This window comes from Phasianus colchicus, chromosome 15 (genome assembly GCF_987193195.1).
Source record: "Phasianus colchicus chromosome 15, bPhaCol1.hap1.1, whole genome shotgun sequence".
NCBI lineage: Eukaryota > Metazoa > Chordata > Aves > Galliformes > Phasianidae > Phasianus > Phasianus colchicus.
In genome coordinates this window covers 1565309-1588050 of record NC_143450.1, presented here as the reverse complement: position 1 = coordinate 1588050, position 22742 = coordinate 1565309, and the positions used below count along the sequence as shown (strand labels likewise).

General features: G+C 53.4%; 2 protein-coding genes across 2 annotated transcripts; both read right to left on the bottom strand.

The window, feature by feature from the left end:
- Positions 1–984: 984 nt before the first annotated feature.
- LOC116241605 (protocadherin beta-15-like) lies at positions 985–12192 on the bottom strand. Its single transcript, XM_090151078.1, has 6 exons — positions 12187–12192; positions 11466–11498; positions 4475–6832; positions 3793–3878; positions 1556–1733; positions 985–1095 (listed from the first exon to the last, which is right to left on the bottom strand). The coding sequence occupies exons 1-6, from the start codon at positions 12190–12192 to the stop codon at positions 985–987; spliced, it is 2772 nt and encodes a 923-aa protein (XP_090007204.1).
- A 1700-nt stretch (positions 12193–13892) lies between these two features.
- On the bottom strand, positions 13893–21647 carry LOC116241476 (protocadherin beta-15-like). Its single transcript, XM_090151077.1, has 5 exons — positions 21480–21647; positions 16902–19613; positions 16225–16310; positions 15370–15453; positions 13893–14109 (listed from the first exon to the last, which is right to left on the bottom strand). The coding sequence occupies exons 1-5, from the start codon at positions 21645–21647 to the stop codon at positions 13893–13895; spliced, it is 3267 nt and encodes a 1088-aa protein (XP_090007203.1).
- Positions 21648–22742: the final 1095 nt, after the last annotated feature.

The following is a 22742-nucleotide window of genomic DNA, read 5'->3' as shown; positions in this document are numbered from 1 at the left end:
TGATGCAAGCCAAGATGCCAGTGGCCTTCTTGGCCACCCAGGCACACTGCTGGCTCATGTTCAGCCCAGCACCAATCAACAGCCCCAGGTCCACTTCCTCTACGCACTCTTCCAGCCATCTCGACCCAAGCCTGTAGTGTTGAATGGGGTTGTTGCAGCCAAAGTGCAGGACCTGGCATTTGGCCTTGTTGAAACTCATCCCGTTGGTTTCAGCCCAGCTATCCAGCCTGTCCAGGTAGGCCCTGTTCCTTTGTAGGGCCTTGCTACCCCAGGCAGATCGACACTTCCAGCCAACTTGGTGTCATCCAAACATTTACTGAGAGTGCACTCAATGCCCTCATCCACATCATCAATAAAGATATTGAAGAGGACAGGCCGCAGCACCCACCCCTCGGGAACAGCACTCGTGACCATTCGCCACCTGGATTTAGCTCCATTCACTACCATTCTCTGGGCCTGGCCTTCCAGCCAGTTTCTTACCCAGCCAAGAACGTACCTGTCCAAGCCATGGGCTTTTGCAGGAGAATGCTTTGGGAGACAGTGTCAAAGGCCTTGCTGAAGTCTAGGTAGACTACATCAACAGCCTTTCCTTCATCTACCAGACATGTCACTAGATCATAGAAGGAGATCAGGCTGGTCAAGCAGGATCTGCCCTACGAGAACACATCATAGCTTGGCCTGATCCCCTAGTTGTCCCACACATGCCGCATGATCTTCCACAAGACAGTCCGCTCCATAACCTTTTCTGGCACCGAGGTCAGGCTAATAGGCCTGGAGTTCCCCGGATCCTCCTTACAACACTTCTTATAGATGGGAGTCAGATTCGCAAGGTTCTGGACACCTCTGGAGGCTTCTGGGACATCACCAGTCAACAAAGAGCACAGATAGATAATGGCAAGCGGCTTGCCTATCACCTCGCCAGTCCCCTCAGCACTCTCGGTTGAATCCCATCCGGCCCCATGGACTTGTGACTGTCCAGCTGGACTAGTAGGTCTCTGACTGCGTTATCCCAAATGGCAGGGAGTTCTGTTCTGTCCGCACTCCAGTCAAGACTACCAGGTAGAGAGTGGAGTACCCTGAAGATACAGGTGTGACCTTTAAAGACAGATGTAAAGAAGGCATTCAGAACCTCGGCCTTTTCCTTATCCTCACTGGTCACATTACCAGCCTCATCCAGTAAAGAATGAAGATTATCTTGAGTCCTCTTCATATCATTGATGAATGTGTAAAAGGGTTTCTTATTCCTTTTAACCCCAACGGCCACGTTGAGTTCAAGCTGGACTTTTGCCTTTCTGATTTTCTCTCCACACATCTTAACAACTTCTCTGTACTCCTTCTGAGTCACCCATCCCTTCCCCTTGCTAGATTTCTGAATAATTCAAAGTCCGCCCTCCAAAAGTCCAAGCAGTTTTGCTCTTCCCCCTCCTGGCTCCACCAAGAATCAAGAACTCTACCATTTCATGGTCGCTCTTTCCAACACAGTCCCGACTTCCACATTTCCCACCAGACCTTCTCTGTTTGCGATCAGCAGGTCAAGCGGGGCAGCTCCTCTCACGGGCTCTCTCACCAGCTGCGTCAGAAACCTCCTGAATTGCTTCTTCCGCGCTGTGTTGTATTCCCAGCATATATCAGGGAAGCTGAAGTCCCCCATGAAGACAAGGGGTGACCATCGCACAGCTTCCACCAGCTGCTTGTAGGACTCCTCATCTGTCTCTTCATCCCGGTTTGGTGGTCTGAAGCAGACACCCACCAGGAAGTCTGCCTTGTCAGCCCTTCTCCTGATCTTTACCCATAGGGATTTGACCTTATCATTCCCAGCCTCAAGCTCAATAACATCAAAGCACTTTCTAATATAGAGAGCCTCCTTCCTTGCCTATCCTTCCTGAAGAGTTTGTAGCCTGCCATTGCAGCACTCCAGCCATGGGAGTGGTCTCACCATGTTTCTGTAATAGCAACTAGGTCATAGTTAGCCTGTTGAACAATGGCTTCCAACTCTTCTTGTTAGTTGCCCATGCTGCATGCATTGGTGTAGATGCATTTCAGCTGAGCCCCTCACCTCACCCCTAATCCCATTACTGCTCCTCCAGCCCCATTTCTGGCGGGCCTGGTTTTATCTCCTACCCCATTCGTATCTAGTTTAAACCCCCTCTACAACTCCCAACAACTCCTGGGCAACGATCCGTTTCCCCTCTGGGATAGGCATACTCATCGGCAGGTGCTGAGTAAACTGCCCTGTGACCAAAGAACCCAAAATTATTGCATTTGCACCAGCCTCTCAGCCATGTGTTTATAAGGTTGGTTTTCCTGCTCCTCTCACTGTCCTTCCCTGCCACTGTAGGAATACAGGCAAATACTACTTGTATGCCACCACCTGCTGACCATGTCTAGCCAGCTCACAAGCAGTTGCTGACCCCCAAACCTGAGATATCCCCTCTTTTACAGTTCTGTGCAATGTCACATGGTAGAGAATATCCCTCCAGACAGTTTAGGGCAGCACGCCTCATTCTGTCCCCTACCAGCTTCTTGTGCACCACCAGCACACTCACTCTCATGGCAGAATGAGAAGCAGAACTGTCCCTTGCTCTGTGCAGCACTGCTCAGCAAAAACTCAGTAGTCACTGTTCTAAACGGGCTTTTCCTCCTAAAGGTAAAATAAACCATCATATCAGCCACTACAAAGGAAGACAGGTCAATTTATATGAAAAATAGGGCAATCAGCAACACAGAAACGGGTTACAAAAACTAGCTGTAGGCCATAATCAGCACATAAACTTGGGAATGCAGCTCCTCATTCATGCCCCACAGCAGTTACAGTACCACCCAGTATCTGCTTCCTTATGCTCCTACCAATGCTCCTGATTTGCCCCTCAGACCTCAGGGAGAGGAAGGTGGACCTGTACCTTTCCTTTACTGTAACCTGATTGCTGGCACTGCTATGGCAGGGAACACATCCCGGCTGAGAAGAGCTTCCCCACACACTTCTCACTATGACTGCCTTCATTTCACAGGGACACACTGCCCTTCAGCTTCAGGTGTAGAAGACTTTAACAGAACCACTGATCCTTAATGCATCTCCACACGGGAAGAATAACTTTGCACGCTTGTGAAGCTCATACTCCTTCAGATTTATCAGTAGATTTTATTGGTTTCTGTCAACAAGCATTCAACTCTTGGAAATACATCAGCAAAGGGAAATAGCAAATAGATTTGAATGTTCTATTATCTAATATTCCATAATCCTGAAGTGCTCCAGAACAATTCATTTAGACATTGTGTTGGGAAAAGAACCACACGCAAGAAACTCCTGGTTGAATGTGCACTGTGTGAATGTCAGCCATCTCTATGGCAGCCAGCTTCTCAGAGATATTACAGAATACCTTCGCTGGCAACATTCAGCTTGGATTAAGAGCAACACAGCCTGGCATGGAATTCCCTTATTACAGAGTCCACGTGATAACAAAAAAGAATGCAGAAAAGCAGATGGATGAAAATGATAGCTTCAATATCATACTATTTTCTTCCCATTTGTCACTTAATGCTTACAAGCAATAGCACTAGCACAACTAAATATCACATATCTGTGTTCCCAGCATGCACCCACCTTCAAAAGGAACAAAATTTCAAAAGGAATAAAATAATAGAGTGCTGCATAGGCAGAGATTGTCCTTGAGTTCTCACACAGCAGATCTCTGCTTCCCTGGTTATTTTTGGTACAACGTTGGTGTCTCCTTCATTTTGCTTGGAAGAGACCTGCCCATGAGGACCGAGATGATTCTCCTTCTCCTCCCTTACTGATGGCTGAGCCAGGGGCTTTGATCCAAACTGCCATTCTCCTCTGCTGCCCCGGGAGCCGTGCCTTCAGACAGGGGAGCTCGGCCCTGCAAAGAACACAGTGGACGGCTGACATTGGGGCGTAAACGCTAAGCACGTGTCAGTGAGAAGCTGGGAAGCCTCATCTGAACCAATGTGAATGGGACACCACTCTTCCCTGCCCACAGGCAAAGAAAGAGGAGGCCGGGGAAACAGCTCTCTGACCCGAACAAGACAACAGTAAAACCCTATAATGAACCCTATAGAACTATTAAAGCCGTAAATAAACACCCCAGAAATTTGGAAATCATTTTTTAGATCAGGAAGAGGGGAGCAGACACTGACGGTTCCCCCACGAACAAATAACAAATAACGTGCTTTAAAGCCAACGGAAACAAGAGGATAATGGGTGTGGGAACTCAGCAACGGAGGGCAAAGAGACTCTGAGGGGACATCAGCTCTGCCGTCGCTAACGCTGTGCAGGAGAAACACGACGCCATCAGCGCCGCGGCCTCTCCGCAGCTCCCTGCCGTCCCACAGCCGCACTCGGGGCCGAACCGTCACTCCCAGCCTCCGTCCCCCCCCCCGCCTCCCTCCTCCCCCACAGACAGCGCGCTGCCCCCGCGCTCCCCCTCGTCCCCCGCGCGGGGCTCCGCTCCCTCACCTGCACGGCCCAGTCGCCTTCTTCTTGCCCGAGGCCGGCCGAGCACAGCGAGCTCCGCTGCTCGGCCGCGCCCTGCGGCAGCCCGGCGGGGAAGCAGGGGAAGAGCGGCCCGAGGAAGCGGAACTCGCTGTCGACGGTGCCGGCGGCGAGGTGGACGTCGTAGACGTAGCTGCGGGGCAGGGAGCCGGCGCCGCTGTCGGCGGCGGAGCGCGGGAAGGCGGGCAAGGTCCCCGGCTCGCCCCGCCGGGCCCGCCGCACCTTGGCGGCCACGGCGGCCGCCGCGCCGGCCACGAAGAGCGCGGACACGCAGGCCAAGCAGACGCTGAGGTACAGGGTGAGGCGGCCGTCGGGCTCGGCGGCCGGCGCCTCTTCGCTCGCCCGCAGGCGGCCCTCGGAGAAGCCGTCGGCCAGGGCGACGGCGAGGGTGGCGCTGGCGGAGCGCGGCGGCCGCCCGCGGTCCCGCACCAGCACCACCAGCCTGTGCCGGGCCGCGTCGCGCTCGCCCACGGCCCGCGCCGTGCGCACCTCGCCGCTGTGCAGCCCCACGCGGAACAGCCCCGGCTCCGTCGCCTTGGCCAGCTCGTACGACAGCCACGCGTTCTGCCCCGCGTCCGCGTCCACCGCCACCACCTTGGCCACCAGGTAGCCCGCCCGCGCCCGCCGCGGCACCAGCTCGCCCAGCAGCGCCGCGCCGCCGTCGGCCGGCGGGTGCAGCACCACGGGCGCGTTGTCGTTCTCGTCCCGCACCAGCACCCGCAGCAGCGCCGTGGCGCTCCGCGGCGGCGAGCCCCCGTCGGCGGCGCGCACCGTCACCTCCACGGCGCGCACCTCCTCGTAGTCCAGCGGCCGCACCACGGACACGTCCCCGCTCTCGGCGTCCACCGACACGGCGGGCCGCTCCTCGCCCTCCTCCCGCACCAGCGCGTACCTCACGCGCCCGTTCGCGCCCGCGTCCGCGTCCGTCGCCTTCACGCTGCCGATCCGCACCGCGCCCGCCTCGTTCTCGCTCACCCACATGCTGTACGCCGCCTGCGTGAAGCGCGGCGCGTTGTCGTTCACGTCGCCGATCCGCACCCGCACGCTTTCGCGAGCGCTCAGCCGCGCCCGGCCCCGGTCCGCCGCCACGATGCTCACGTTGTACTCGGCCGTCGTCTCCCTGTCCAGGGCCGCGCTGGTGCGCAGCTCGTAGTGGTCGGCGAACGCGGCCGTCAGGCTGAACGGCACGTCGCCCTCGATGGCGCACTCCGTCCGCCCGTTGTCGCCGGAGTCGCGGTCTCGCACGCTCAGCAGGGCCACCACGGTGCGCGGCGGGGCGTCCTCGGGGATGGACGCGCTCACGGAGCTCAGCTCGATCTCCGGCGCGTTGTCGTTCACGTCCAGCACCTCCACGTGCACTTTGCAGTGCGCAGACAGACCGCCGCCGTCCGTGGCTTTTAGTACCAGCTCGTGCGTTTCTGCTTCCTCAAAATCCAGATTGCCCGAGATGCGAATCTCTCCGGTCTCAGCGTCCAGATCAAAGAGCTGACGGGACCCCGGTGATGTCTGTGTGAATTCGTACCGCACTTTGCCGTTGGAGCCTTCGTCGGGATCCGCGGCCGACACCCGCACCACCAGCTGCCCCGGGGGGCTGTTCTCGGCCACGCGCACCTCGTACACCTCCCGCGAGAACACCGGCACGTTGTCGTTGGCATCCAGCACCACCACCCGGACCTCAGCCGTGCCCGACCTGGGCGGCGAGCCCCCGTCCACAGCCGTGAGCACCAAATGCAGCTCCCGCTGCTCCTCGCGGTCCAAAGCCCTCTCAAGGACGAGCTCCGCGTATTTGCCACCACGTTTTCCCTTTTCGATAGCTAGGGAGAAATACGAGTTTGGAGAGAGGCTGTAATTTTGCAAACCGTTGATCCCTACGTCTTTATCCCGTGCTGCTTCTAAAGGGAATCTAGATCCGGGAGCTGCCGTTTCAATAAGATCCAATACCACCTCCTTGTGCGGGAACACGGGGGAGTTGTCGTTCACGTCCCGAACCTCCACCTCCCCGCGGATCAGCTGCACCGGGTTCTCAAAGAACAGCTTAAAGAAGAGCGCGCAGCTCTCGCTGTGCGGACAGATCCGCTCTCGGTCCAGCGTCTCCGTGACCGTCAGGACGCCGCTGTGCGGATCGAGGCGGAAATGCTGCTCGCTCCCCTCGGACACCACGCGCGCCTTGCGAGCCGCCAGCTGGCTCGGAGAAAGCCCCAGGTCCCGGGCGACGTTGCCCACCGACGAGTCCCTCGCCATTTCCTCCGCCACGGAATAGCGCAGCGGTTCGGCCCCGCTCTCCCACACGCAAACGCACACGAGCCACAACAGCACTCGCCTCTCGCCGCCGCCGCTCCGTCTCCCGCTCGCCGTCCCGCTCCGCCACGGCTGGCCCTTCCCGGCGGCCTCCATGCCTCGCGGCCTTTCTCGCCGGCCCCGACGCACGGCGAGAGCTGCCGCTCGCCGACCGAAAGCCGCCGGACTTTCCCAGCGGCTCGGCCCCGAAGCCCCCGAGCGCCCGCCTCCGTGCCCCGCCGCCCTTCCCGAGCGGCTCGCGCGGCTCTGCTGGGCGCCTGCGCCTGAAAGCGCGCTGCGGCCAGAGGGAGCTGCCGCTCCGTGGCCAACATCCCCACCCAGCGGCGCAACGGCGAATTGCTCCTTCTCCGCCTTCTCACCGGCGCTGCCGATGCGCATGGAGTTCCCGGTTCCCATCTCCTTTCCTCCTGCACACACGATCCCAAAGCGCAATGTAAATACTCGCTCACGCAGTGCTGCTTTGGGTATCACTTCCCGGCTTTCCACCGTGAACTCTTTTGCTCTGTGCTGTCTCAAAGTGGGAAAACGGGATTTCCATTCATGTACATCCATGTTTTTTTCACTTTGTCTTCTGTATAATCAGCAAATTGTAATTACCTGGAGCCTTCCAGACAGCTTACAGGGTTAGGTGCTGTAAGGTATTGATTCACCATCACTCCAGCTTGCTTTCACACTAGAACAATAATTCTCTTCTAGGACAAAATCCTGATCATGTTGTCTTTACATTGTGTATCACACCTCAACCAATGGACCCAGGGCTCTAATTCTTCCCCTGGTGAGTGGCATCTTCCTTCCCTCAAACGACAAATGTAACCTCCCTTGCACCTATGAAAGTGTGTTGCCACACAACAGAATCCCACACCTGACTGAAAATTGTTCCCAGCTTCATACAAGTCAAGCAAAGAGCTGCATACTACTTTCACGGTTGGGAAGTGCAGAGGTTTTGGAATACCAGACACGATGCTACAGAAGGGCAGGGAAGAAATCAATCTCCCTCTTTTTACAACCTTCCTTTAAGTACTGGAATGCCTCAATGAGGTCTCCACAGATCCTTCTCTAGGCTGAACAAGCCAGTCTGCCTCAGCCTTTCTTCAAATCACAGGTGCTCCAGCTTGAACACAGACCTGCACACAGTATTCCAGGTTGTTCCTAATGAGAGCAAAGCTGAAGCAGACAATCATCTCTCTCCATCTGCTAGCCACATCTATTTTGATGGAGCTAAGGATACATGTGTCATCTGAGTCCATGCATGCATGAGCTTGTGTCAAGCTCTTTGTCTGCTTAAAATTCCAAGTCCCGCTTCACAAGGCTGCACTTTATTAGTTCTTCTCCCTGACTGTACTCAAAACCAACTTGGAACACCTTGCATTTGGATGTACTGAAACTCTATCTGTTCACATAGGCTCACTTCTCAAGCATGTCCAGGTCCTTTGGACGGCATCTCTTCCTCCTATTGTAACAACTGTACAACTCCAGTAAATGTTACCAACAATCTTGCTGTGGGTACATTTCATCCCACTGTCTAGATCCATTGATAAAGATTTTGTAGGGTAGTGGTCCCAAGATTGATGCCTGTGGGACAGCACTTGTCATTGGCCTCCACCTGGACATAGCACTCTTGACCCCAATCCTATGGCTGTGACCATCCAATCAATTCCTTATCCACTGAATAGTCCACCATTAAAATACATGTGTCTTCAACATACAGATACTGTGAGGGGACATGTCAAAGGCCTTGCACAAGTCCAACTGGATGACATCACCTACTCTTCATTTGCCCAAGGATGCTGTTACTTCATCATTGAAGTACACCGGATGGGTCAGCCGTGATCCATGGTCCTTAGTGAAGCAATGTTGGTTGTGTTGGATCACCTCCTTTTCTTGCATGTGTCTTAACATGGCTTCCAGGAGAATGTGATTCCTAATCTTCCCTGGGACAGACATGAGACTCGTGGGTCTGTAGTTTCCCAGGTCTTCCTAGTAGACAACACCCTCGCTCATCCTTTCCTGCCTAACTCTTGTAAACAGCTTGTGGCTCTTGATTGCAGTGTTCCAGTTGTGTGATTCTTCCCAGCACATTTCCATAATATCAAATAGTTAGTAGCTTTATAATTTTCTCAGCTGGGATTTTCAGCTCCTGCTTATTTCCCATGATGCACGCACTGGGATAGAGGAACTTCAGATGGGCTTCAAGCTGCATTACCTTTTGGAGGAGCTTTCCCTGCTTCCTTTCAAGCAGCTCTGAGGGAGGAGAATGCTACCTGAGCTCCCAACCCCTTCATCATCTCGCAAGGGATATGAGTTCTCTGGACGTTTTGTAGTCCTCTTGTTGCCTCCTCATTGACACCACATGAAATGCAGGATGGAGTACTTCTCCAGCTTTACCAGGTGTGGGAGCTTCTTCTTGTTATTGCAAAGGCACGTCCCCAACTTCACTCAGATGCAGTCACTGTTGCGCTTTCTTCTTAAATCAGTTTTGTCTGGATGCACAATAGTCTAAACAGTATCAGAGATTAAGTCAGTTTCTGTCTTTCCCTTCCTTCCATGCACTGCATGCATCTGTCCATCCATCCATCCATTTGGGATACTTACCATCTCTCATGTTACCACTGATGTCAGCAACACATAAATGTCCAGTAAAAACTGTCATAGCCCAAGCAGACATAACTGGGAATACAGCTTGCAGTGGAATTACCAGGTCACAGCCTGAACCAATGGCTGAGCACCAGGTGAGAAGGCATCGCTAATCCTGGGATCTCAGGGGCAAGCAATGTGCCTGAGGGACTGGAAGGAGCAGAGCCTGTATCCACCCCCTCTCACCCTCATTTCAGGGGTTGCAGACAGGGGAGTAGCATCTCTTTAGACAGAGATTGCACTCCTTTCAGTCATCACCAGTCATTATGAGGGGTGAGCCAGTTTTCCTTTTTGTTACCTACTGTTACTCTTCTTTACCTCTGTTGTTCTATTCATATGAAATTGAACTCCTCCATGTGCTGCCAATATGTCTTTTTCAGGTGGAATGCAGCAGGCCTCTGATCCTCAGTATCCCAGAGTCAAAGGGTATACAAAAACAAAGAGGATGACCTAGAGCCTCCCACAGAGCTTTCTGCCAGATGCTTCAGGTTGTTTTTTTTCCGTATCTGTAGTGTAGTTTAATTTTTTTATGTCTTGTCCTGGCCCATGAACTACCTCCCTTTTTCATTTCTTCAGAGGTTTCTCATTGCTGAGACCCTGATTTGAAGTCATTCTTTTTCTGGGTCAGTTGATAGAGAGGACTTGCAATCAGACTAAAATGCAGACTATACGCTCTTGAGAAAATGGAAACTTTTCAGAAAGCTTGCATTTCTTTTTTGCCAGTTGGTGGAAATACAGCTTTTGTTTAGTTGATCTCCTCCTTTGCGATCAGATGATGTCCATCTTGCCTTTTCATTCCTCAAAAAATGGATCTCCTATGCAGGGAAAAAATGGCTTACAGACGAATTTGGATTCTTTTCCTACGTTTCTCAAAACCTTCCTCTGCTCTTTTGCCCCATGCAATGATGCCATCTGTGTAGTACAGGTATTCAGGAGCTTCTTTCTGTTCCAGTGCAGTTTAAATCATTCCGATAGAAATTGTAGGGACATTTCCAGCCCGGGGGCAATCCATACTAAGTGTACTTCTCCCAGTCTGCATACATATCTGGGAGTTATTCCAATGCAAGTGTCAAACCTTGCACTTTGCAATCTTGAACCTGATTAGGTTCACACAGACCCACCTTTCAAGATTGCTGAGGTCCCTCTGGATGGCGTCACTTCCTTCTAATGTGTCAACCACACTGCTCAGCTTGGTGTCATTGGCAAACTTACTGAGGGTGCCGTTGGGCCCATCATCAATGCCATTGATGTCGACGCTGAAGAGCACTGGTCCCAAGGCAGAACGCTCATCTCTGGCTTCCATCTGGACATAGTGCTGTTCAATACAACCCTCTGTCTACAGCTTTCCAACCAATTAATTACCCATCATATTGTTCACCACACAAATCCATACCTCTCCAATTTAGAGATAAGGATGTGGACCGTGTCAAAGGCGTTGCACAGGTCCAGGTAGATGACATTGGTTACCTTCCCTCTGTCCACCAATGCTGTCACTCCATCATAAAAAGCCACCACATTGGTCAGACATGACCTTCCCTTGGTGAAGCCATGCTCAGATCACCTCATCTGTTGCAGCCAGTTCTCCTTTCTCCTTTACCAAAGGCGGTATACTCTCTTGGGCCTGCCTCTTCTGGCCAATGTACCTATAGAATCCCTTCTTGTGCTTGTTAACATCCCTCATCACATTCAATTCCACCTGTGTCTTGACTTTCCTAATCTTTCTCTGTAAGTCCAGACAGCATCCCTCTATTCTCCCCAGGTGACACACCCTTGCTTCCGCAATTGCTACAGTCTCTTCTTTTCCCTCAGTTTGACCAGCTGATAATTGCATAGTCATGTCAGTTGCCTGCCTCCCCTGCCCACCTTCTTATTCTGAGGGAGAGAGATCTCTTGTGCCCACAGAAAGACATCCTTGTAGAGTATCTGGCTTTCTTCCTTAGTCACTCAAGGCAGCTTCTCATGAGATCTCTACCAACAATTCCTTAAACAGCCTGAATGTCAGCTGTCTGGCTTTGCTGCTCACTATTTCCAGACTACTGTCTCCATTATCCCAGCACTGAAGTTGCCAGGTGACAAGTCAGGGGTCAGACAGTAATTTCTCTCTTTATGGGTTATGACAATAAGTTGCATGACATTTGCAGTCACTGTCATGTCTTCCCTATTGGAGCAACTGATAATGACAGAAACAGTTCCCTGGTTCAGATAGAAGGCTCGGTACAGTGACTGGAGAAACTGCAGGGCCTGTTCTGAGGGTTGCAACCAACAACTTCAAGGCCTGCTGATGAGTTGGAACAACTGTAGGGCTTCTCATGCAACTCGGAGCAACCACAGAATGTGCTGAGTGGGTTGGTGCCACCACAGGGTCTATTCCAGAGGAAGGAGAAACTTCAAGGCCAGTGATGTGAGTTGGAGCAACCACAGGGAATGTGCGATGGTTGTTGAAACCACTTGGCATGCAAGTCCCACCAGCCTCTCAGCAATATGTTTATAAGGTTGGTTTTCCTGCTCCTCTCACTGTCCTTCCCTGCCACCGTAGGAATACAGGCAAATACTACTTGTATGCCACCACCTGCTGACCATGTCCAGCCAGCTCACAAGCAGCTGCTGGCCTCCAACCCGAAGATATCCCCTCTTTTAGAGTTCTGAGCAATGTCACATGGTAGAGAATATCCCTCCAGCCAGTTTAGGGCAGCACGCCTCATTCTGTCCCCTATCAGCTTCTTGTGCACCACCAGCACACTCACCCTCATGGCAGAATGAGAAGCAGAAATGTCCCTGGCTTTGTGCAGCACTGCTCAGCAACAACTCAGTAGTCACTGGCTTTTCCTCCTAAAGGTAAAACAAACCATATCAGACACTACAAAGGAAGACAGCTCAATTCACATGAAAAACAGGACAATCAGCAACACAGAAACAGAGGGACAATCACTTCCCTGTTCCTGCTGGCAACACCATTCCTGATGCAAGCCAAGATGCCATTGGCCTTCTTGGCCACCCAGGCACACTGCTGGCTCATGTTCAGCCCAGCATCAATCAACAGCCCCAGGTCCATTTCCTCTACACAATCTTAAAGCCACTCCGGCCCAAGCCTGTAGCGTTGCCTGGGGTTATTGCAGCCAAAGTGCAGAACCTGGCATTTGGCCTTGTTGAAACTCGTCCCATTACTTCAGCCCAGCTATCCAGCCTGTCCAGATCCCTCTGCAGGGCTTTGCTACCCCAGGCAGATTGACACTTCCAGCCTACTTGGTGTCATTCAAACATTTACTGAAGGTGCACTCAATGCCCTCATCTAGGTCATCAATAAAGATACTGAAGAGGACAGGCCCCAGCACCAACAACTGGAGAACACCACTCGTGACAAGACGCCAGGTGGATTTAGCTCCATTCACTACCACTCTCTCTCTCTGGGCCTGGCCTTCCAGCCAGTTCCTTACCCGGCCAACGGCATACCTGTCCAAGCCACGGGCTGTCAGCTACTGCAGGAGAATGCTGTGGGAGACAGTGTCAAAGGCCTTGCTGAAGTCTAGGTAGAATACATCAACAGCCTTTCCCTCATCTACCAGATGGGACACTAGATCATAGAAGATCAGCTTGGTCAAGCAGGATCTGCTCTTCATGAACCCATCCTGGTTAGGCCTGATCCCCTAGTTGTCCCACACGTGACGCGTGATCTCCCTCAAGACAATCTGTTCCATAACTTTTCCTGGCATTGAGGTCAGGCTAATAGGCCTGGAGTTCCCCGGATCCTCCTTACAACACTTCTTATAGATGGGAGACACACTGGCAAGCCTCCAGTCTTCTGGGACCTCACCAGTCAACAAAGAGCACAGATAGATAATGGCGAGCACCTTGCCTATCGCCTCCGCCAGTTTCCTCAGCACTCTCGGGTGAATCCCATCTGGCCCCATGGACTTGTGACTGTCCAGCTGGACTAGTAGGTCTCTGACTGCGTCCTCCCGAATTGCAGGGGGTTCTGTTCTGTCCATCAGTCTCCAGTCGAGACTACCAGGTCAGAGTGTGGAGTACCCTGAGGATAACTGGTGTGACCTTTAAAGACAGACGTAAAGAAGGCATTCAGATCCTCTGCCTTTTCCTTATCCTCAGTGGTCACATTCCCATCCTCATCCAGAAAAGAATAAAGATTCTTCTGAGTCCTCCTCTTACCACTGATGATATGTGCGAAAGGGTTTTTTGTTCCTTTTAACCCCAGCGGCCACTTTGAGTTCAAGCTGGGCTTTTGCCTTTCTGATTTTCTCTCCACACATCTTAACAACTTCTCTGTACTCTGAGTCACCTGTCCCTTCTTCCACAGCAGGTGGATTCCCTTTTACTCCCAGAGCCTCAAGAATAGTTCCCTGTTCATCCACACCAGACTTCTTCGCTGCCAACACATTTTGCAGCTCAGGGGCACAGCCAGCCCCTGCACCTTGAAGACTTCCTTCTTGAAGAGCTACCAGCCGTCTTGGACCCCTTTACTCTCCAAGACTGAAACCCAGGGGATTCCCCCTGATAGCCTTCTGAATAATTCGAAGTCCGCCTTCCGGAAGTCCAAGGTAGCAGTTTTGCTGTTCCCTCTCCTGGATCCACCAAGAATCGAGAACTCTACCATTTCACAGTCACTGTGTCCAAGAAAGCCCCTGACCTCCACATCTCCCACCAGACCTTCTCTGTTTGGGAACAGCAGGTCAAGCGGGCAGCTTCTCCTGTGGGCTCTCTCACCAGCTGCGTCAGAAAGTTATCCTCCATACGCTCCAGAAACCTCCTACACTGCTTCTGCTGCGCTGTGTTGTATTCCCAGCATATGTCGGGGATGTTGAAGTCCCGTATGAGGACAAGGGCTGACGATCGCGCAGCTTCCACCAGCTGCTTTTAGAACTCCTCATCTGTCTCTTCATCCTGGTTTGGCAGTCTGTAGCAGACAGCCACCAGAAGTCTGCCTTGTCAGCCCTTCCACTGATCTTTATCCATAGGGATTCAACGTTATCATTCCCAGTCTCAACCTCAATAACATCAAAGCACTCTCTAATATAGAGAGCCTCCTTCCTTGCCTATCCTTCCTGAAGAGTTTGTAGCCAGCCATTGCAGCACTCCAGTCATGGGAGTGGTCCCACCATGTTTCCTTCAGGCCCAATTCCAGTGGGCCTCTTTTATCCCCCTCATATCTAGTTTAAAGCCCTCTCTACAATCCCACCAACTCCTGGGCAACGATCCATTTCCCCTCTGGGATAGGTGATACCCATCGGCAGCCTTCATACCACGTGCTGAGTAGACTCCCCCATTATCAAAGAACCCAAAATTTTTGCGTTTGCACCAGCCTCTCAGCCATTTGTTTATAAGGTTGGTTTTCCTGCTCCTCTCACTGTCCTTCCCCCCACCATAGGAATACAGGCAAATACTACTTGTATGCCACCACCTGCTGACCATGTCTAGCCAGCTCACAAGCAGTTGCTGACCCCCAACCCTGAGATATCCCCTCTTTTAGAGTTCTGTGCAATGTCACATGGTAGAGAATATCCCTCCAGACAGTTTAGGGCAGCACACCTCATTCTGCCCCCTACCAGCTTCTTGTGCACCACGAGCACACTCACTCTGGCAGAATGACAAGCAGAAATGTCCCTGGCTTTGTGCAGCACTGCTCAGCAACAACTCAGTAGTCACTGTTCTAAACGGGCTTTTCCTCCTAAAGGTAAAACAAACCACTACAAAGAAAGTCAACTGAATTCACATGAAAAATAGGGCAATCAGCAACACAGAACCATGTTACAAAAACCAGCTGTAAGCCATCATCAGCACATAAAGTTGGGAATGCAGCTCCTCATTCATGCCCCACAGAAGTTACAGTACCACCCAGTATCTGCTTCCTTATGCTCCTACGAATGCTCCTGATTTGCCCCGAGGACTTCAAAGAGAGGAAGGTGGACCTGTACCTTTCCTTTATTGTAACCTGATTGCTGGCACTGCTATGGCAGGTGTAGAAGGCTTTAACAGCAACAGTGATCCTTAATGCGTCTCTACAAAGGAAGAATAACTTTGCATGCAAGAGTGAAGCTCATACTCCTTCAGATTTCTCAGTAGATTTTATTGGTTTCTGTCAACAAGCATTCAACACTTGGAAATACGTCAGCAAAGGCAAATAGCAAATAGATTTGAATGTTCTATTATCTAATATTCCATAATCCTGAAGTGCTCCAGAACAATTCATTTAGACATTATGTTGGGAAAAAAAAAAAAAAAAAATCAAACTAAAAACAATTGAAGTGCTCAAGGAGTATAGCCTTCAGAACGAGGGAACTCCTGGTTGAATGTGCACTGTGTGAATGTCAGCCATCTCTATGGCAGCCAGCTTCTCAGAGATATTACAGAATACCTTCGCTGGCAACATTCAGCTTGGATTAAGAGCAACACAGCCTGGCATGGAATTCCCTTATTACAGAGTCCACATGATAACAAAAAAGAATGCAGAAAAGCAGATGGATGAAAATGATAGCTTCAATATCATACTATTTTCTTCCCATTTGTCACTTAATGCTTACAAGCAATAGCACTAGCACAACTAAATATCACATATCTGTGTTCCCAGCATGCACCCACCTTCAAAAGGAACAAAATTTCAAAAGGAATAAAATAATAGAGTGCTGCATAGGCAGAGATTGTCCTTGAGTTCTCACACAGCAGATCTCTGCTTCCCTGGTTATTTTTGGTACAATGTTGGTGTCTCCTTCATTTTGCTTGGAAGAGACCTGCCCATGAGGACCGAGATGATTCTCCTTCTCCTCCCTTACTGATGGCTGAGCCAGGGGCTTTGATCCAAACTGCCATTCTCCTCTGCTGCCCCGGGAGCCGTGCCTTCAGACAGGGGAGCTCGGCCCTGCAAAGAACACAGTGGACGGCTGACATTGGGGCGTAAACGCTAAGCACGTGTCAGTGAGACGCTGGGAAGCCTCATTTGAACCAATGTGAATGGGACACCACTCTTCCCTGCCCACAGGCAAAGAAAGAGGAGGCCGGGGAAAACAGCTCTCTGACCCGAACAAGACAACAGTAAAACCCTATAATGAACCCTATAGACCTATCAAAGCCCTAAATAAACACCCCAGAAAATTGGAAATCTTTTTTTGGATCAGGAAGAGGGGAGCAGACACTGACGGTTCCCTCATGAACAAATAACAAATAACGTGCTTTAAAGCCAACGGTAACTAGAGGATAATGGGTGTGGGAACTCAGTAACGGAGGGGAAAGAGACTCTGAGGGGACATCAGCTCTGCTGTCGCTAACGCTGCGCAGGAGAAACACGACGCCATCAGCGCCGCGGCCTCTCCGCAGCTCCCTGCCGTCCCACAGCCGCACTCGGGGCCGAACCCTCACTCCCAGCCTCCGTCCCCGCCTCCCTCCTCCCCCACAGACAGCGCGCTGCCCCCGCGCTCCCCCTCGTCCCCCGCGCGGGGCTCCGCTCCCTCACCTGCACGGCCCAGTCGCCTTCTTCTTGCCCGAGGCCGGCCGAGCACAGCGAGCTCCGCTGCTCGGCCGCGCCCTGCGGCAGCCCGGCGGGGAAGCAGGGGAAGAGCGGCCCGAGGAAGCGGAACTCGCTGTCGACGGTGCCGGCGGCGAGGCGGACGTCGTAGACGTAGCTGCGGGGCAGGGAGCCGGCGCCGCTGTCGGCGGCGGAGCGCGGGAAGGCGGGCAAGGTCCCCGGCTCGCCCCGCCGGGCCCGCCGCACCTTGGCGGCCACGGCGGCCGCCGCGCCGGCCACGAAGAGCGCGGACACGCAGGCCAAGCAGACGCTGAGGTACAGGGTGAGGCGGCCGTCGGGCTCGGCGGCCGGCGCCTCTTCGCTCGCCCGCAGGCGGCCCTCGGAGAAGCCGTCGGCCAGGGCGACGGCGAGGGTGGCGCTGGCGGAGCGCGGCGGCCGCCCGCGGTCCCGCACCAGCACCACCAGCCTGTGCCGGGCCGCGTCGCGCTCGCCCACGGCCCGCGCCGTGCGCACCTCGCCGCTGTGCAGCCCCACGCGGAACAGCCCCGGCTCCGTCGCCTTGGCCAGCTCGTACGACAGCCACGCGTTCTGCCCCGCGTCCGCGTCCACCGCCACCACCTTGGCCACCAGGTAGCCCGCCCGCGCCCGCCGCGGCACCAGCTCGCCCAGCAGCGCCGCGCCGCCGTCGGCCGGCGGGTGCAGCACCACGGGCGCGTTGTCGTTCTCGTCCCGCACCAGCACCCGCAGCAGCGCCGTGGCGCTCCGCGGCGGCGAGCCCCCGTCGGCGGCGCGCACCGTCACCTCCACGGCGCGCACCTCCTCGTAGTCCAGCGGCCGCACCACGGACACGTCCCCGCTCTCGGCGTCCACCGACACGGCGGGCCGCTCCTCGCCCTCCTCCCGCACCAGCGCGTACCTCACGCGCCCGTTCGCGCCCGCGTCCGCGTCCGTCGCCTTCACGCTGCCGATCCGCACCGCGCCCGCCTCGTTCTCGCTCACCCACATGCTGTACGCCGCCTGCGTGAAGCGCGGCGCGTTGTCGTTCACGTCGCCGATCCGCACCCGCACGCTTTCGCGAGCGCTCAGCCGCGCCCGGCCCCGGTCCGCCGCCACGATGCTCACGTTGTACTCGGCCGTCGTCTCCCTGTCCAGGGCCGCGCTGGTGCGCAGCTCGTAGTGGTCGGCGAACGCGGCCGTCAGGCTGAACGGCACGTCGCCCTCGATGGCGCACTCCGTCCGCCCGTTGTCGCCGGAGTCGCGGTCCCGCACGCTCAGCAGGGCCACCACGGTGCGCGGCGGGGCGTCCTCGGGGATGGACGCGCTCACGGAGCTCAGCTCGATCTCCGGCGCGTTGTCGTTCACGTCCAGCACCTCCATGTGCACTTTGCAGTGCGCAGACAGACCGCCGCCGTCACTGGCTCTCACCACCAGCTTGTGTGTCTTTGCTTCTTCAAAATCCAAATTGCCCGACAGCCGAATCTCCCCTGTCTCAGGGTTCAGATCAAAGAGCTGACGGGATCCTTCCAATGCCTTGGTAAACTCATACCGCACTTTGCCGTAGGAGCCTTCGTCGGGATCCGCGGCCGACACCCGCACCACCAGCTGCCCCGGGGGGCTGTTCTCGGCCACGCGCACCTCGTACACCTCCCGCGAGAACACCGGCACGTTGTCGTTGGCATCCAGCACCACCACCCGGACCTCAGCCGTGCCCGACCTGGGCGGCGAGCCCCCGTCCACAGCCGTGAGCACCAAATGCAGCTCCCGCTGCTCCTCGCGGTCCAAAGCCCTCTCAAGGACGAGCTCCGTGTATTTGGCTCCACCTTCTCCTTTCTCGACAGCAAGGGTGAAATGCGAGTTTGGAGAGAGACTGTAATTCTTTAAGCCGTTAATCCCCACGTCCGTATCCCGCGCTTCTTCTAGGGGGAATCGAGATCCGGGAGATGCCGTTTCGATTATCTTTAAAACCACCTCCTTGTGCGGGAACACGGGGGAGTTGTCGTTCACGTCCCGAACCTCCACCTCCCCGCGGATCAGCTGCACCGGGTTCTCAAAGAACAGCTTAAAGAAGAGCGCGCAGCTCTCGCTGTGCGGACAGATCCGCTCTCGGTCCAGCGTCTCCGTGACCGTCAGGACGCCGCTGTGCGGATCGAGGCGGAAATGCTGCTCGCTCCCCTCGGACACCACGCGCGCCTTGCGAGCCGCCAGCTGGCTCGGAGAAAGCCCCAGGTCCCGGGCGACGTTGCCCACCGACGAGTCCCTCGCCATTTCCTCCGCCACGGAATAGCGCAGCGGTTCGGCCCCGCTCTCCCACACGCAAACGCACACGAGCCACAACAGCACTCGCCTCTCGCCGCCGCCGCTCCGTCTCCCGCTCGCCGTCCCGCTCCGCCACGGCCGGCCCTTCCCGGCGGCCTCCATGCCTCGCGGCCTTTCTCGCCGGCCCCGACGCACGGCGAGAGCTGCCGCTCGCCGACCGAAAGCCGCCGGACTTTCCCAGCGGCTCGGCCCCGAAGCCCCCGAGCGCCCGCCTCCGTGCCCCGCCGCCCTTCCCGAGCGGCTCGCGCGGCTCTGCTGGGCGCCTGCGCCTGAAAGCGCGCTGCGGCCAGAGGGAGCTGCCGCTCCGTGGCCAACATCCCCACCCAGCGGCGCAACGGCGAATTGCTCCTGCGTCTTTTCTGCTATAGGCTCTTCTTCCCTGTTCTAATTAGGAGCATTTTTATATGGGTTACGTTGTGCTGTTTTCCTTGTTTTGCTGTCTTATTTATCCGCGCAGGACCTTTAGAAACTTGAACGGAGTGGAGAATTACTGATGTTTGAGAATGTGAGTATGAGAGACAGTGCGGGAAAGCTAACAGGGAAAAGTCTTGGAAGCAAATGCTTTGGTTGCTGCTTCATAAGCGATATTCTCTTGTTTTGTTCTGAGTAATTCGCTGATGCCTTCATACCTTCTTTTTTAAAAATTTCATAACTATGTTGTTTGGAGAAAGTTGTAAACAGGGTCGTTTTTATGACTAGTTAGATTTATAACTGGTTGACAATTTCACGAGGATGCAGTCATTGTGTGTGTGTTCGTTTTTTCTCTTGAATTTTTTTTACTTGGAATCCTCATAATATCTAGAAGACTAAATTATATTTCCTTCTTTCTTTCTTTCCTTCTTTCTTTCTTTCCTTCTTTCTTTCCTTCCTTCCTTCCTTGCATTCTTCCTTCATTCCATCCTTCCATCAGTTGGGGATGTGTCCATCTCTGAAGTTTCTATTTTTTCAGCACCACTAAAACTTGTAGAACCAGCCATTGGCCATCTACATCAGTAGACAGAGTTTGGAATATGACTCCTCGCTCATGCCGTGCAGAAATAACAGTGACACCTGGGTTCCACTTGCTTATTCCCTGAGCAATGCTTCTGATTGACCCCTGGAACCTCAGAGAGAAGAAGGTGGATCTAAAACCTTGCTTTACTGTAAGGTGCATCATGACAGATGAGCTGCTGTGAGGTATCATTATGGTAACAAACAGATCCAGGCTGAGAAGTGCTTCCATGGGCACTTCTCACTCCAGCTCTCCTCCTTTTACAGAGAGATGTTCTCCTTCAGCTCCAGGTGCAGAAGAGGTATAAGATGAACAGTGATCCTTCACAGAGCTCTTAGGTAGAATATCTTTGCACATCAGAAGATAGTGCCCCTAGACTGAGGCTTTCAGATTTTAGAGAAATGTGAAATACAATAGGGAACTTACTCTGCATCAAGCTAATGCTTCTCTTTTCCTTTGAGTCACTGCAGTGAAATGGGTGTTTATGATAAGAAAAGCAAAACGTAGCAAAACGTAGGACAGACTAAGGAACAAAAGCCACAATAAGATGTATAATCTATATGAATGTCAGAGACTTCTCTTATATCTTTCAGATATCACATAGTGATGTTGCAGGCTTCCTCTATTTTTTATTTAGTGATGACTTCTTTATCCAAAGAAGGTAATTTGAAATGACTAAAAAATAGTTCTCTTGAGGATCTGTATTTTATTCTTAAGAAAGAGCCACAGCAACATGTTCCAGTCAGTTCCTGTTGTGTCTCCATATTTCAAAACACAGCGTTCCTGAAAGAGTATTCATCCCGCATTTCTGCAGCCTGAACAATTCGCATTTCCAAAATCTTGCTCTTCCATGTGGAATTCACATCAGTCGAGTGAAATCTCAGAGCTGCCATGTCGTGTACAGCTCCTGTCGGATGAGAGCTTCTTCTCCATCACTGCCACGCAGCTCTGAGAACCGTCCTCTCCAGCTCACATCAGCAGCACCGATTCTTTCCCGAACCGCCGTGATTTCCATGGCCGCTTGCAGAGATGAAGGCTCGCTCCCCTCCTGCCCTTCCCAGCCGCTTCCCAGGTCGGGTTTCTCCTCTCTTCTCTCTTCCCTCTACCCTCTTCTCTCTTCTCTCTCTCTTCTCTCTCCTCTCTGAATTCCCAGCGCTCTCGCAGAGCTGCAGCCCTGAGCTGCCCTCTGGATGGTAGCGTGAGAAAAGCCAGGAGAATCGTTCCTCTCACCTTCTGGCTCTCCGTTTTACTGCACTTACCGGCGTGTAATCCTGCTTGTGGATTCCGAGAGCCAAACCAGCCTCCTCCCCGCATTCAGTCCCAAGCTCCCCCATCTCCCTGTTAAAAGTAAACGTCTCTTTCTCGCGATACTTACCAACCAATGGGCTCTGCCTGGCTCCAGATTCCTCAGGAACGGCGTATGGCATCAGTAGGCTGCGGAAAACTCGGTTGATTTTCTCCTGCCTTCCCGTTTTCAATCCTGCTTTGCTCTCTTGGCGTTTATCCTGACGGTTCTCCCTGCGGCAGATCCTTTGGAAGGGCTCTGAAATGGGACGTATTCCAGTACAGCCGAGCTATTTCGGCTAAAGATCTCGCAGCGAACGGCAGCCCGGCAGCATCCGGCTGGTTCTCGGTTCTATCCCTGCTCGTCAGCGGCCAACAGCGGCATTGGTCGTCCAGCACAGGAACTACACTTGGCCGTCTGCCCCCAACCTCAGCACTCCCTCACAGTATCATTCAGATCCAGCTTTCCACCTATCGTCAATATTGACCATTTAGCCATATCACACAGTACCACCTCTACACGTTTCTTGAACGCCTGCAGGGACGGTGACTGCCCCACCTCTCTGAGCAGCCTGTTCCAGTCCTCGGTCAGGTCTCATCTGCTAATAGAGCAAATTAAGAAATACTCTTCCCACCTGAAGCACTTGGCAAACAGACACACTTTCTTAGTGCTCTGCTTCTACTCTTAATAGTCATCTGGTTTGACACTAATAACCCAAGCCGATGTGAAACATTCTGTACAAACCAGGTGTGAAATGTTTTGAGAAAGAGATATTCTGGGCACACATAGGGAGAACTGATTGGGCAGAACATCTTCTGGAAGTCAGGGAGATCATCTAGGAGTTTTCAAGTACACACAGGCTGCAGGAGGGTGGATAGTGATAGGACAAGGGGAGGTTGAGGTTAGATATAAGGAGGAATTTTTTCACACAGAAGGTGGTAGTGCACTGGAACAGGCTGCTCAAGGAGGCTGCCCCACCCCTGGAGGCATTCAAGGCCAGGCTGGATGTGGCTCTGGGCAGCCTGGTCTGCTGGTTGGTGACCCTGCACATAGCAGGGGGTTGGAACTAGGTGATCATTGTGGTCCTTTTCAACCTAGGCCATTCTATAATTCTGTGATAAGGAGGCTCAGAGCTTTGCATACTTTGTTTTTCACAGGAGGATCTCTGTTGTGTGTGTTTCTCCTAAAGTAACATGAAGAAACAACTCAGTATAATTATCAGCACATTTCCTTCTAG